Source organism: Suncus etruscus, chromosome 8 (genome assembly GCF_024139225.1).
Source record: "Suncus etruscus isolate mSunEtr1 chromosome 8, mSunEtr1.pri.cur, whole genome shotgun sequence".
NCBI lineage: Eukaryota > Metazoa > Chordata > Mammalia > Eulipotyphla > Soricidae > Suncus > Suncus etruscus.
The window spans coordinates 89690813-89704430 of record NC_064855.1 but is presented as its reverse complement, the minus strand read 5'-3'; the positions used below and the strand labels follow the sequence as shown (position 1 = coordinate 89704430).

The 13618-nt window shown below is 42.8% G+C and overlaps 1 protein-coding gene across 1 annotated transcript in view; it reads right to left on the bottom strand.

Moving 5' to 3' along the window:
- Nucleotides 1-7059: 7059 nt before the first annotated feature.
- Nucleotides 7060-13618, bottom strand: part of PIBF1 (progesterone immunomodulatory binding factor 1) — a 216398-nt gene continuing 209839 nt past the window's right edge. The window contains exon 18 of the mRNA XM_049778914.1: nt 7060-7110. Coding sequence (XP_049634871.1) covers nt 7060-7110 — 51 coding nt within the window. The remainder of the gene's footprint in view (nt 7111-13618) is intronic.

The window sequence follows — 13618 nt, the reverse complement described above, 5'->3', positions numbered from 1 at the left end:
GGGCCGGAGAGACAGCACAGCGGTAAGTCGTTTGTTTGCCTTACATGCAGAAGGACGGTGGTTCGAGTCCCGGCATCCCATATGGTCCCCTGAGCCTGCCAGGGGTGATTTCTGAGCATAGAGCCAGGAGTAGCCCCTGAGCACTGTTGGGTGTGACCCAAAAACCAAAACAAACAAACAAACAAACAAATAAGGGACTGGAGAGATAGCATGGAGGTAAAGCGTTTGCCTTTCATGCAGGGGGTCATCGGTTCGAATCCCAGCGTCCCATGTGGTCCCCCGTGCCTGCCAGGAGCAATTTCTGAGCCTGGAGCCAGGAATAACCCCTGAGCACTGCCGGGTGTGTCCCAAAAAGCAAAATAAATAAATAAATAAAAATAAAAATAAATAAATAAAAATAAAATAAATAAACAAGTGTATCAATTGCTTTCCCCTTTTGTTTGCTTATTTGGGCTTTACTCTGAACCATTCCTATTTTGCTTGGGGATTGCTCCTGGAAGTGTTCAGGAGAGTAGGCATACTCCTGCCCCTTTAAAATATTATTGCTTTACATTAAAATTTTGTATATTATGGCACTATAATTTACATAATTATTCAGAGTTTCAAGTGCACAATATTCCAACTCTAATCCCACTACCACTATCCACATCTCTCCTCCTTTAACACCATTATTGTCTCAGAATGAAAGAAAATCTGCCTCTTTAACCTCCAATCCCAAGAATCTTGACTCACACTTGTTGGTGGATAGTTGTTATCTAGTAGAATAGACACACAACATAAACATATTTTTTGTTGTTGCGGGGGTGCTCAACTCAGCAGTACTCAGGGCCTTCTCCTGCTCTGTGTGCAGGGCAGTTCTAGGGGATACTCAATAGACTGTAGGGCGCTGGTTATGAAACCCAGACGTCCGGACTGCCATATATGCATATCAGCCAGAGGAGCCAATACTCTCTGGCCCTAAAGCACAGCTTTCATTTGATTTCACTTTCATTGCTATTATTATGGAAGCCACAGCCCAGTGATGCTCAGGAGCCTGAGGGAGGCTAGAATCACACCCATGGTGCCTGGGACAGGGCATTTGGTGCCAAGTATCTAACCCAGGGCTGCCAAGATGAGAGGCCCTGGTTTCAATCCCCAGCAACTGAAAACAAAAATATAACAACAGCCAATGAGCAAAAGACACACCCTGTACTACGCACTATCACTTGAGTCATAGCCCTGACGCGATATGGTGATTTTAGATGCAGTGATTCCTACACATTACTATTTAAAAGATAAGAATAAAAGCTTATTCACTTTTTTCTTCCGCTTCCTTTGTTGTTGCATTGACTGGGGGAGTTGGGATTGTACACCATCATTACTGTGTGCTGGAGGCTGCATATTCTGCTGTGTCACCAGGTTCACAATCAGCGTGTGCAGAGGAGACAAGGATCCAACCCCTTTTTTTTTTTTTTTTTTTTTTTTTTTATTTAAACACCTTGATTACATACATGATTGTGTTTGGGTTTCAGTCATGTAAAGAACACCCCCCATCACCAGTGCAACATTCCCATCACCAATGTCCCAAGTCTCCCTCCTCCCCACCGACCCCTGCCTGTACTCTAAACAGGCTCTCCATTTCCCTCATACATTCTCATTATTAGGACAGTTCAAAATGTAGTTATTTCTCTAACTAAACTCATCACTCTTTGTGGTGAGCTTCCTGAGGTGAGCTGGAACTTCCAGCTCTTTTCTCTTTAAGGATCAAACCCTTGGCCTGATGTGGGTCCGGGGGTGTTATGTGCTACTGAGCTGTCTCTGGGCCCCAGATCTTGTTGCATTTTTTTTTGTTTTGTTTTGTTTTGATCCAGCCCTTCTGTATGCAAAGCCTATGCTCAGCCTATGGCTCTCTCTCTCCCCCTCAGACCTTTATTTCTGTTTGTTTTGGGGCACACCAGTGTGTTCAGGGATTACTCCTGGTGTTGCGCTCAGGCTCCTGGGGGCGTTTAGGGGATTATATGAAGCACTGGGAATCAAACCTAGGTAGACTGCACACAAAGCAAGTGCTTTATTCATTGTACTATCATCACTCCAGTCCCCACAGGGTCCTTACTTCTGGTATTGAATATGTCATAGGGTTCTATTCTTCAGGGCTCCCTGGGAAAGAGTGAAGACAAATAATAGTTTGAAAGCCTTGAATGTGTCTCATGTTAAAATTTATTAAATGAGGAGCCAGGGAGATAGCATAGCGGTAGGGCATTTGCCTTGCATGCAGCTGACAAAGGATGGTCAGTGTTTCGAATCTTGGCATCCACATGGTCCCCTGTGCCTGCCAGGACAGATTTCTAAGCACAGAGCCAGGAGTAACCCCTTAGTGCTGCCAGGTGTGACCCCAAAATAACAAAAAATCAAACCAAAACAAAACAGCCCACCTAAAACCCAAAAAATGATTTATTAAATAAAAGTGTATGAATTCATAAAACACATAGTTTCTAGTTGTCTTGAAGAATTTTCTATATCTTATTAATTTAGTAAAAATTGTTAGGGCTGGGAGCCAAGAAATAGTACAGCATGAGGCAGGAGCAGTGGCATGCAGTGGTAAGGTGTTTGCCTTGCCGGCGCTAGCCTAGGACAAACAGCAGTTTGATCCCCTGGCATCCCATATGGTTCCCCAAGCCAGGAGAGATTTCTGAGCGCATAGCCAGGAGTAACCCCTGAGCGTCACCGGGTGTGGCCCATAAAACAAAACAAAGCAAAAAAAGAAATAGTACAGCATTCTGGCAGTTCTTGCAGTGCCTGTAGCTGACCTGGCTTTGTTCCCCAGCACCTGATATCCCCTGAGCACTGCCAGGAATGATCCCTGAAAGTAGAGCCAGGAGTAAGTCTGGGTGTAGCCCTGAAACAAACACAAAGAATTCTTAGGGCTGAAGAAATAATACAGAAGATAAGGTGCTTACCTTGTATGCTTTGGATCTTAGTTTGATCCCTAGCAATACAGGATCTCCTGAATACAAAGCTGGAGTAGTTACTAAGTTCTACTGGGTGTGCTACATATATTCCAACAACAACAGAATTGTTAGAAGATAAAATTCTAAAACAAAGCAAAACAAAACAAAAAGACAAAACTATTTTAATTTGAGGGAGGTTTTGGTTCATAGATGGTGGTGCTCAGGGCTTAGTCCTAGCTCAGGGGTCCCAAATTTGGGCTCAGAGAAATTATATGGAGTACTGGGGATGAAATCTAGATTGGCTACAGGCAAGACTGGCAACCTATTTGCTGTACTAACACTCTGGCCCCAAAGTCAAAATTCTTTAGCATTAGAACCCTTTAAAAGGGTAACATTAAAAAAAAGAGGGTGGGCCCGGAGAGATAGCACAGCGGCGTTTGCCTTGCAAGCAGCAGATCCAGGACCAAAGGTGGTTGGTTCGAATCCCGGTGTCCCATATGGTCCCCCGTGCCTGCCAGGAGCTATTTCTGAGCAGACAGCCAGGAGTAACCCTTCAGCCACCGGTGTGACCCAAAAACAAAACAAAACAAAACAAAACAAAAAAAGAGGGTAACGTTAAAAGTAGTTAGGGTTGGAGAGAAAGCTCAATAATGACATACTTTGCATGTAGGAGGCCCAGGTTTGATTCCCAGCATGCCACAGCTCCTCAAGCATTACAGGAGCAACTCATGAGCACCAAGCCAGGAGTATGATTGGAGTACAACTGGGTGTGGACCAAGAAAACCACCCAAGCAAAAATACATCCCTAGAATTACAAAATCTTGAAAAAGAACAGATAAATTGAATATATGTGAGTGAGAGAGAGAAACAAAGAGAGATAGGGAGGGAGAGAAGGAAATTACTGTTTGTAATTTAAAAAGTGAAAGAGCTTGAGATACTTTTTGTTTGTTTTTTGTTTTTTGGGTTACACCCAGCAGCACTCAGGGGTTACTCCTAGCTCCATGCTCAGAAAAATCACCGCTGGCAGACTCAGGGGACCATATGGGATGCTGGGATTTAAACCACCATCCTTCTGCATGAAAGGCAAACACCTGACCTCCATGCTATCTCTCTGGCCCTGAGCCTGAGAAACTTTTACATTGAGTAAAGCTCATGCCTTTCATTCAACGAACTCCAGGTTTGATTTCTTTTTTTTTTTTTTTTTTTGGTTTTTAGGCCACAGCCGGCGGTGCTCAGGGGTTACTCCTGGCTGTCTGCTCAGAAATAGCTCCTGGCAGGCTTGGGAGACCATATGGGACACTGGGATTCGAACCAACCACCTTTGGTCCTGGATCGGCTGCTTGCAAGGCAAACGCCGCTGTGCTATCTCTCCGGGCCCTCCAGGTTTGATTTCTAGCACTATATATATATATATATATATATATATATATATATATATATATATATATATATATTCCCCCAAGCACTGCTAGGAGTGATACCTGAGCAGAGCCAGGACCCACCCCTACCCAACCCCCTCCAGAAAACATTGAAAAGATAGTTTTCTTTTTTTCCCCACATCCACAAGGATAATCATTGATTCGTGTATCAGTTAGTTTGCTAGGATTGGGTAAGGGTGTTGCTAGAGGGGAGGATCTATTATCACTTAGTAGTTGAGGTTGGAGTCCCCTGCTAAAAAATCCCACTACAGGGGCCGGGAAGGTGGCGCTAGAGGTAAGGTGTCTGCCTTGCAAGCGCTAACGTAGGACGGACCGCGGTTCGATCCCCCGGCGTCCCATATGGTCCCCACAAGCCAGGGACGATTTCTGAGCGCACAGCCAGGAGTAACCCCTGAGCATCAAACGGGTGTGGCCCAAAAACCAAAAAAAAAAAAAAAAATCCCACTACAGGGGCCGGGGAGATAGCATGGAGGTAGGGCGTTTGCTTTGCATGCAGAAGGGTGGTGGTTCAAATCCCGACATCCCATGTGGTTCCCCGCGCCTGTCAGGAGTGATTTCTGAGTATAGAGCCAGAAGTAGAAGTGTAGAGCTCAGGAGTAACCCCTGAGCGCTGCCGGGTGTGACCTAAAAACAAAACAAAACAAACAAACAAAAATAAAAAAAAAACCCTACTACAAAGGGTAATAACCCCTGCCCACCTCAATTGAAGGAAAGAATTATTCAGAGACTATGTCATGTGTTGAGAAAATATGATTTATTAAAGAAGATTTTTTTTCCCTCTCTGCAACCCCACTTCTTTGATTTATATTTTAGGCTTTTTGGGCCACACCTGGAGTCATTCAGGGTTTATTCCTAGCTCTGTGCTCAAGGATTACTCTTAGCAGGATTCGAAGACCACATGGAGTGCTGGGGATCAAACCAGGGTAGGTCACAGGGCAAGACAATGTGAGTCCTTGTACGACCTTTCTGACCCTCCATTTTTCTTTTAAAATGGTGTGATTCTTGGATGAGAAATTGAGCACATTTCATAGCAAGCAAAAGAAGATCCTACTGCTTTTCCTCTCTCCAATTAGAAATTTGAGCCGCTGCACCTGATCCACTTCTGCTTTGACAAATAAGGGAATTTCCACCAAGTTTTACTCGACCAACAAAAGAAAAGACTTCCCATCAGATCTGACTAGACAATGATAATTTTTTTGTTTATTTTAGGCCACACCTTGCAATGCTCAAAGGATACTCCTGGCTTTGAACTCAATAATTATCTCTGGAAGGCTCATGGGATCATACAAGATGCCTGGAATGGAACCCAGGTTGGCTGCACTCAAGGCACATGCCCTACTCACTGTACTAGCTTTCCAGACCCTGGTCAATGAGAATGTGAACATGACATCTAAACACAAATTATTGGGTATATGAATGACTTTTACTAGACTTATTTATTTTTTGGGGGCCACGCTTCGTGATACTTAAGGGTTAGTCCTGGCTTTGCTCTCAGGAGTTACTACTGATGGGCTTGGGGGATTATACGGGATGCCAGGGAGTAAACTCTTGTCAACCATGTGCAAGGCAAGAGATCTATCTGCTGTACTATTTCTCTTCTTAAATGACACTTAAATGTGTGTTCTGACATTTGAAATTGGAATTGGGGTAGGAGGAAAGAAGAGGTGAATTAGGAACAGGGACAATGGTCTAGGGTCCTGGGCACTTTGGTACAGTAACTTTTTATTTCAATACCATAAATGGTGACACTATTGTTACTATATAACTATGTAACTTTATGACACAAATGATAATATAAAAAAACTAAATAAAATGGAATCTATATAAAAATACTAACCCATTTATTAGTTTTGTGGCCACATTTGGTGGTGCTCAGGTTTACCATGGCTCTTTACTCAGGTAACACATCTAGAAGACTCGAGGGACCATGTAGAAGACTAGGGATCAAACAAGAGTCAGCCATGTGCAAGGCTATTATCAACCTACCCCCTGTAGGCTCTGGCCTCTCAATAACCAAAATATTAAGCAACGTACTTTATTGTTACTTGTTACTTCAGTTGGTAGTGCTCAGAGGACTTGAGGGGTCTTAAGTCCTTAGTGCTTGAAGGGGTTTGGGGAACTGTTTAGTGCTAGGCACATAGGATTTGTTTGATTTTTAGTTTTTTTTTTTAGTTTTATTTTTTAGTTTTTTCTTTCTTTTAGTTCTTGGGCCACACTCTGCAGCACTAAGACGTTTTTCCTGGCTCTGTGCTCAGAAATTACTCCTGGAAGGCTCAGGGGACCATATGGGATGCCATGGATGGAATCTGGCTTGGCCTTGAGTAAGGCAAACACACTTTATCTGCAGGGCCAGGGTCTCTTTAATACAATTGTGAGCTCAGTCCTCAGTTCCACCTTCTAACCAGAGACACATACTTTCACATGCACTGAAGAATTCAGAAAGCTCAAAAATTTAAGCCATAGTAATATGACATTTATTTTGTAACAAAATAGATAAAACAAATATCAAGTGTACAACTGCCTGCAATCATCATATTTAAGCTATGACATTGAAATCTTATAAATTCAATAGTTAAAATAGACTTTAAATTAATTATTAAAAAAAAGCCAAATACATGATTAAGATACAATTTGTGTTCATCAGTAAAACAATTTCAGGAGTCAATAATGATGGAGTGAATCTATCCCAGACACTAGGTCTTCATCTTTTGTTTCTTAGACCACTCAGGTGCTTCTTTCTTGGTCTGTTAAATAAACAAAAAAGACACAGAAAATCAAGTAAGATGCTTATGTGGAGGATAAAAAGCAGTTTAGAGTGTTGAGTGCCTACATACACAGATTTCTTTTTTTTTTTTTTTAACTTTATTTCTTTTTATTTTTGTTTTTTTGGGCCATACCCATTTGATGCTCAGGGGTTACTCCTGGCTAAGTGCTCAGAAATTGCCCCTGGCTTGGGGGGACCTTATGGGACGCTGGGGGATCGAACCGCGGTCCTTCCTTGGCTAGCGCTTGCAAGGCAGACGCCTTACCTCTAGCGCCACCTCACCGGCCCCACACATAGACTTCTAATGTGAGGTTATGGGACAGAAATGCTTTCCTATACCCAGAAGGCTACTGAAGGGTGAAGATTTTGTCTTTTGACAGAACTCTTCTCCTAATTGCAGTCCCTGGAGGTAAAAATACACATTTGTGTTTTCTTTTCTTTTTTTTTGGGAGGGGGGGGGTCACACCCGGCAGCGCTCAGGGGTTACTCCTGGCTCTATGCTCAGAAATCACCCCTGGCAGGCACAGAGGACCATGTGGGATGCCGGGATTCAAACCACTGACCTTCTGCATGCAAGGCAAATGCCTTATCTCCATGCTATCTCTCCGGTCCCGGACATTTGTGTTTTCTAGTGGTTTCATGGAACATTCTTTAGAGGGCTGATTAATTTTTTTTTGTTTGTTTGTTTTTTTGGGTCACACCCGATGATGCTCAGGGATTACTCCTAGGTATGCACTTGAACATCGCTCCTGGCTTGAGGGCCATATGGGATGCTGAGAGAACCGAGGTCTGTCCTAGTCTAGTGCAGGCAAAGCAGATGCCTTACCGCTTGCACCACTACTCTGGCGACCTAGAGGGTTGATTCTTTTACAAATCCTTTCTATCTGTAAAGCGAAATTGTACACATATAAGGATGTAGGCTCTTTTTAATGGTATGGCTGGGTAGGCTAGGTTCATACCTGAGAGTGCTCAAGGGCTACTCCAGCACTGTGCTCTGTGGTCAGAGAGATCATTCGCAGTGGTGCCTGGGTAAGGCTATTGTGTGCAAAGAAGGTACTTCAATCCACTGAGGTGTCTCCCCAGTTTTATATTAATCTCTTTCTCTCTCACCCCTTTGCTTTTGGGCCACACCTGCTTGTGATCAGGTTTATATTCCCAATGGTGCCTAGGGTCTTTATGTGGCTCCAGGGATGGAACAGGGACAGCAAAGAGGTGCCTCACTTCCTGCACTAGCTCTTTGGCCTATCATATAACTTATTTATTTATTTTTGTCTTTTTTTGGGGGGGGGGAACACCCAGTGGTGCTCAGTGATTACTCCTGGCTCTGCACTCAGAAATCACTCCTGGCAGGCTTGGGGGATCATATAGGATGCCGGGAATTGACCCAGTTCATCCTGGGTTGGCCGCCTGTAAGGCAAATGTCTTACCCTCTGTGGTATTGCTCTATTTATTTAGCTTTGTTTTTGGGGTTACACCCAAAACTGATATTTCCCAATATTTACTCTGGCTCTGTGCTCAGAAATTGTTCCTGGCTTTTTTAAAATTCCAACATTCACCCCAGCCCCCCAAAAAAATGAAAGAAAGAAAAAAATTGTTCCTGGCAGGCTTAGAGAACCATATGGGATGCTGGGAGTTGAACCAGGTCAGTCCTGGGTTGGTCTTTTGAAGGCAGATGCCCTACCCGTTGTGCTATTGCTCCGGCCCCTATATACCTTTTAAAAGTTACTTAACTATATACATGTAAGAGAATGCTTTTTGTAAAAATTTTTGCTATGAGATATACAGAATGTAAATTTTTTATTATTCAATATTTTGATTTTATTGGGAGGCCACACCTGCATTCAGAGGCAGGGCATACTCCTGGTTTTGTACTCAGGGCATAGATACTCAGTGGTACTTGGGGGGACCATATGACCATAGGCAGTGCCAAGAATCAAACCAAGGTACATGACAAGTGCTTTATCTGCTGTACAAGGTCAACTTGTGTCAACCAGAGAGATCAATTAAAAAAACAAACAAACAAACATATAAATTGGTGGATTATAACATTGAAAAAAATGTTTAGGGGCCGGAGAGGTGGCGCTAGAGGTAAGGTGTCTGCCTTGCAAGCTCTAGCATAGGATGGATGGCGGTTCAATCCCCCCGGCATCCCATATGGTCCCCCAAGCCAGGAGCGATTTCTGAGAGCATAACCAGGAGTAACCCCTGAGCGTCAAATGGGTGTGGCTCAAAAACCAAAAAGAAAAAAAATGTTTAAATGAGAAAGAAGGCTGGGGAGATGGTTCAAAGGGTTGAAGCACATCTTTTGCAGGAGACATGGGTTTAATCCTTGGCACAGGGAAGCCCCCAAGCACCACCAGGAGCAACCCTCAGGATATGAGTAGGGGACAGATCTGAGCACTGCCCAGTGTGGTCCAATAAAACAAAACTAAAACAAAAGAAGGAAGGAAGGAAGAGAGAAAGAAGGAAAGAAAAGAAACAAAGAAAAAGATAGACAAAGGAAAAATGAAGAAATAGAAAGAAAAAGGAAGAAATAAAGGGAGAAAGAAAAAAGGAAAGAAAGGAAGAAGAGAAAGAGAAAAAAGGAAGAGAAAGAAGAAAAGAAGAAAGAAAGAAAAAGAAAGAAAGGGTGACTGAGCAATTGGCCTAGTGAGCTATTTCTGGGTGTTTTTCCTAGTAGTGCTTGGGGAACCTTGCATTGCTGGGGGCTGAACCCAAGATTCCAACATAAAAACCATCCCTCTGGTTCTCTGAGCCATCTTCCAGTTCCAAACTTTTGTTTTTAAAATTTAAAATGGCTGTGGGGGCCACACCCAGTGGTACTGGTAAAGGGAACAAGGTCTCACACTTGAGCCAAGTCCTTGGCACTATAACAAAGTCTCTGTTCACAAGATTAGAGAAGGTATTTAACCGTGTGTGTGTGTGTGTGTGTGTGTGTGTGTGTGTGTGTGTGTGTGTGTGTGTGTGGGGTTGTTGTTGTTGTTGTTTATGCAGTTCCGGGGATCTAAATCAGAACCTACACATGTGAGGACTTATAATCTTCTGTTGAGCTACTTCTCAGGCAAATACTTCTTTATATTTTGCTTTCCAGGGTTACACCTAGTGATGATCAGCATTTTGTTCAGTGATGCTGGGGAACATGAGATACTGGGATGGAATCTGAGATCCCGCATACAAAGCTTGTGCTCAAGCACTTTGGGCCCTCTCTTGGGCTCCAGAAAATTACGGTACAGTAAAAATTGTCAAAATAAAAACTGTAAACATTATGATAACTTAAGAGACTCTAAGAAAACATTTCCTATAATTCTTCTCCAAGTTGCACAGATAAGAACTGCTTAGATCAGATACATGACTTGCTTGAAGCTACTTAGTTGAGTTACAAATTCTGCATTTGCTCAGGGTCTAGATTTGACTGGTTGACAGGATTACCTTTCAGTTTCATTAGCACATTGCTGAGCTCAGGCCTCTAGAAAAAGTTCCCTAATTATAAAAGAAAGTAAATCTGTTGTGTGTGTGTGTTCGTGAACCCAGAAAATAAAGATAAGCAAAAAGTACATAAAGAAATTTATTTACTATTTCATATTATGAATTTCATATTAATATTAATACTTCATATTCTGAATTTACTTCATTTTAATCTCACTATGGAACCTTCTGTTGTGATACTGGGAAAATCTTACTGTTACTTGTGGACTGATTATAGTCGGGATTTTAGGATCAGGTTACTAGGCTCTACTCATAAACACAGGAGCTTGGGATCCAAAGGACCAGTTCATTGCTTGGAACAAAGCAATAGTTAGCTGCTAGGAATAGCAGATCAGTGAGTGCCATGGCTTAATGGATTTGCATAATCTTATGGTTTTCATTTTTCCCCACCTTTCCCAGTAACATCTACATATTCCATCTGTTTCCTTCTTGCTGCTAAAGTACATATATTGTAAGACTTGTCATCATCTCAGCCCACTTGCTGAGGAAACTTTGCCTTTCCCGGGTCCTTCTGAATAGACTGTGGTGGGCAGCAGTATCTGGTACCATGCGCACTAGTATGGAGAGTCAACTGGCAGTCCTGTTACCTAGCATGAATATGACCACCACTTGAACCCCTGTTATTGGGAAATATCAGGACTGCATTGGAGGACAATGCTAAGAGGGAAATGTGGAAATGTGGAAAGGTCCAGAAATAGGTCTCAGTACAGGGGGAAGTGAATAAGCTAACAAGGAAATGAAACCATGAGTAAGCAGAAACTTGGAGACTGGTGAGGATAAGCTGATGTTCCATACAGGAAAAGGTCTCCGAGCCTTGTGAAGTGGTGCCTGCTGGACAGAGCTCCATGGGCTGAATGCAGGCTTTGCAGGGCCAAAGAAGGCCCTGAGCACCAATGGTTATGATCCAAAGGGCCAGAAGAAAAAGGGGAGGTTGAAGAACTAAAAGATAGGTAGCTCAATAGTCTGGAGTGAGTGCCTTGCAGAGTGTAGAGCTGAGCTTGATTTCTACCACTGAATGATCCCCTGATAACCACTGAGAGCATCTCCTGAGCACAAAGCCAAGAGTTTCCAAGCATTGGCTGGAGTAGCCCCTTCCCTCCTAAAAGAATTGTTGAGGGGTTGGGGCAATACTAGATAGCTCAATAGTAATGCATGTCTAGTACAAGGCCTTGAAGTCACTCCTAGGCACCACATGGTCTTCCAAGCATTTCTGGGTACAACCCTGATGGCCCCTGTGGAAACAACAATAATAACAACAAAGAGGTTCAACTGAACACAATTTATCTTGTGGCTCTTGAGTAACACAATTTAAATTTATAATGAAATAGGCAACATCTAAAAAACTTGACTGATTATTATAAACACCTACATATAAAGAAAACAAATTCTGGAAACACGCTGAATAAGAGTACTGTAGAGACATTTTTGTTTTTGTTTGTTTTTGGTTTTAGGGCCACACCTGGTGGTGCTCAGAGGTTACTTCTGGTTCTGAAGTCAGGACTTACTCCTGACAACTCAGGGACCATACGGGATGCCAGGGATCGAACCCAGTTCTGCCGTGTGCATGGCAAATATCTTACCCACTGTACTATTTATTGCACTGGCCCAAGAAAGTCTTTTTAGATTTCAGTGTTTTGCTTGGATGACATAAACTGTGTTATTATTTTTTCCTGAGAGATTAAAGGATAAATAGGTAATCAGAATGAGACAAGATAAAAGTTTCATGTTATTTAAAATTTTTACTTTTGTAATTTGTTTAATTTGTTAAACATATTGTCAATATTTGCTAGTTTTTTTTTGTTTTTGTTTTTGTTTTTGGGCCACACCCGGCGATGCTCAGGGGTTACTCCTGGCTGTCTGCTCAGAAATAGCTCCTGGCAGGCACGGGGGACCATATGGGATAGAACCCAGGTCAACTAGTGCAAGGCAAGTGCCCTCTCTACTGTACTATCTCTCTGGTAAATGCAAAATTTTTCTTTTTTCTTTTTCTTTTTTTTTTGTGTGTGTGGTTTTTGAGTCACACCCAGTACTCAGGGGTTATTCCTGGCTCCATGCTCAGAAATTGCTCCTGGCAGGCACGGGGGACCATATGGGATGCCGGGATTTGAACCGATGACCTCCTGCATGAAAGGCAAATGCCTTACCTCCATGCTATCTCTCCCGCCCCAATACAAAATTTTTCTAAAATTTTTTAAAAAAGCAAATTTTTCTAATTTAACTTGTGTACATGTACTTCAGTTCACTTATTTTATTCATTTATTTGTTTTGTTTTTTAGTTACACTTGTCAATGCTCAGGGGTTACAACTGGCTCTGCACTCAGGGATCATTCCTGAAAATGCTTGGGAACCATATAAGGTGCCAGAGATCAAGCCTAGGTTGGCTGTGTGCAAAGCAAGTACCCTACTTGATTTTTTACTTAAAATTTTTTTTTGGGGGGGGCCACATCCGGTGACGCTCAGGAGTTACTCCTGGCTATGTGCTCAGAAATTGCTCCTGTCTTGGTGGACCATATGGGACACCGAGGGATCGAACTGCGGTCAGTCCTAGGCAAGTGCTGGCAAGGCAGATGCTTTACCACTCTGCATCACCACTCCGGCCCCTTGATTTTATACTTTAAGAAGAAACTCTTGGGGCCAGTGATAGCAGAGTGGTAGGGCATTTGCCTTGTATGCAGCCGATCCAGAATGAACAGTGGTTTGAATCCCTGCAGCCCATATGGTCCCCCGTGCCTGCTAGGAGCAATTTCTGACCGTAGAGCCAGGAGTAACCCCTGAGCACCACCGGTATGACCCAAATCCTCCACCCCCCCCAAAAAAAAGAACTCTTGGAGCAAAATATACTATTTTTTTAAGTAAGAGGTAAGATATGATGGTATTTTGCATACCTTTTATTTTTATGAAAGTTAAACATATATAATGTGCTTTTCTGATTCTCTTAAAAGTAGCCTGTTGGGTTTGGAGTAAGAGTACAGGGTTTCATTGCATGCCTTCCATTTGGCTGA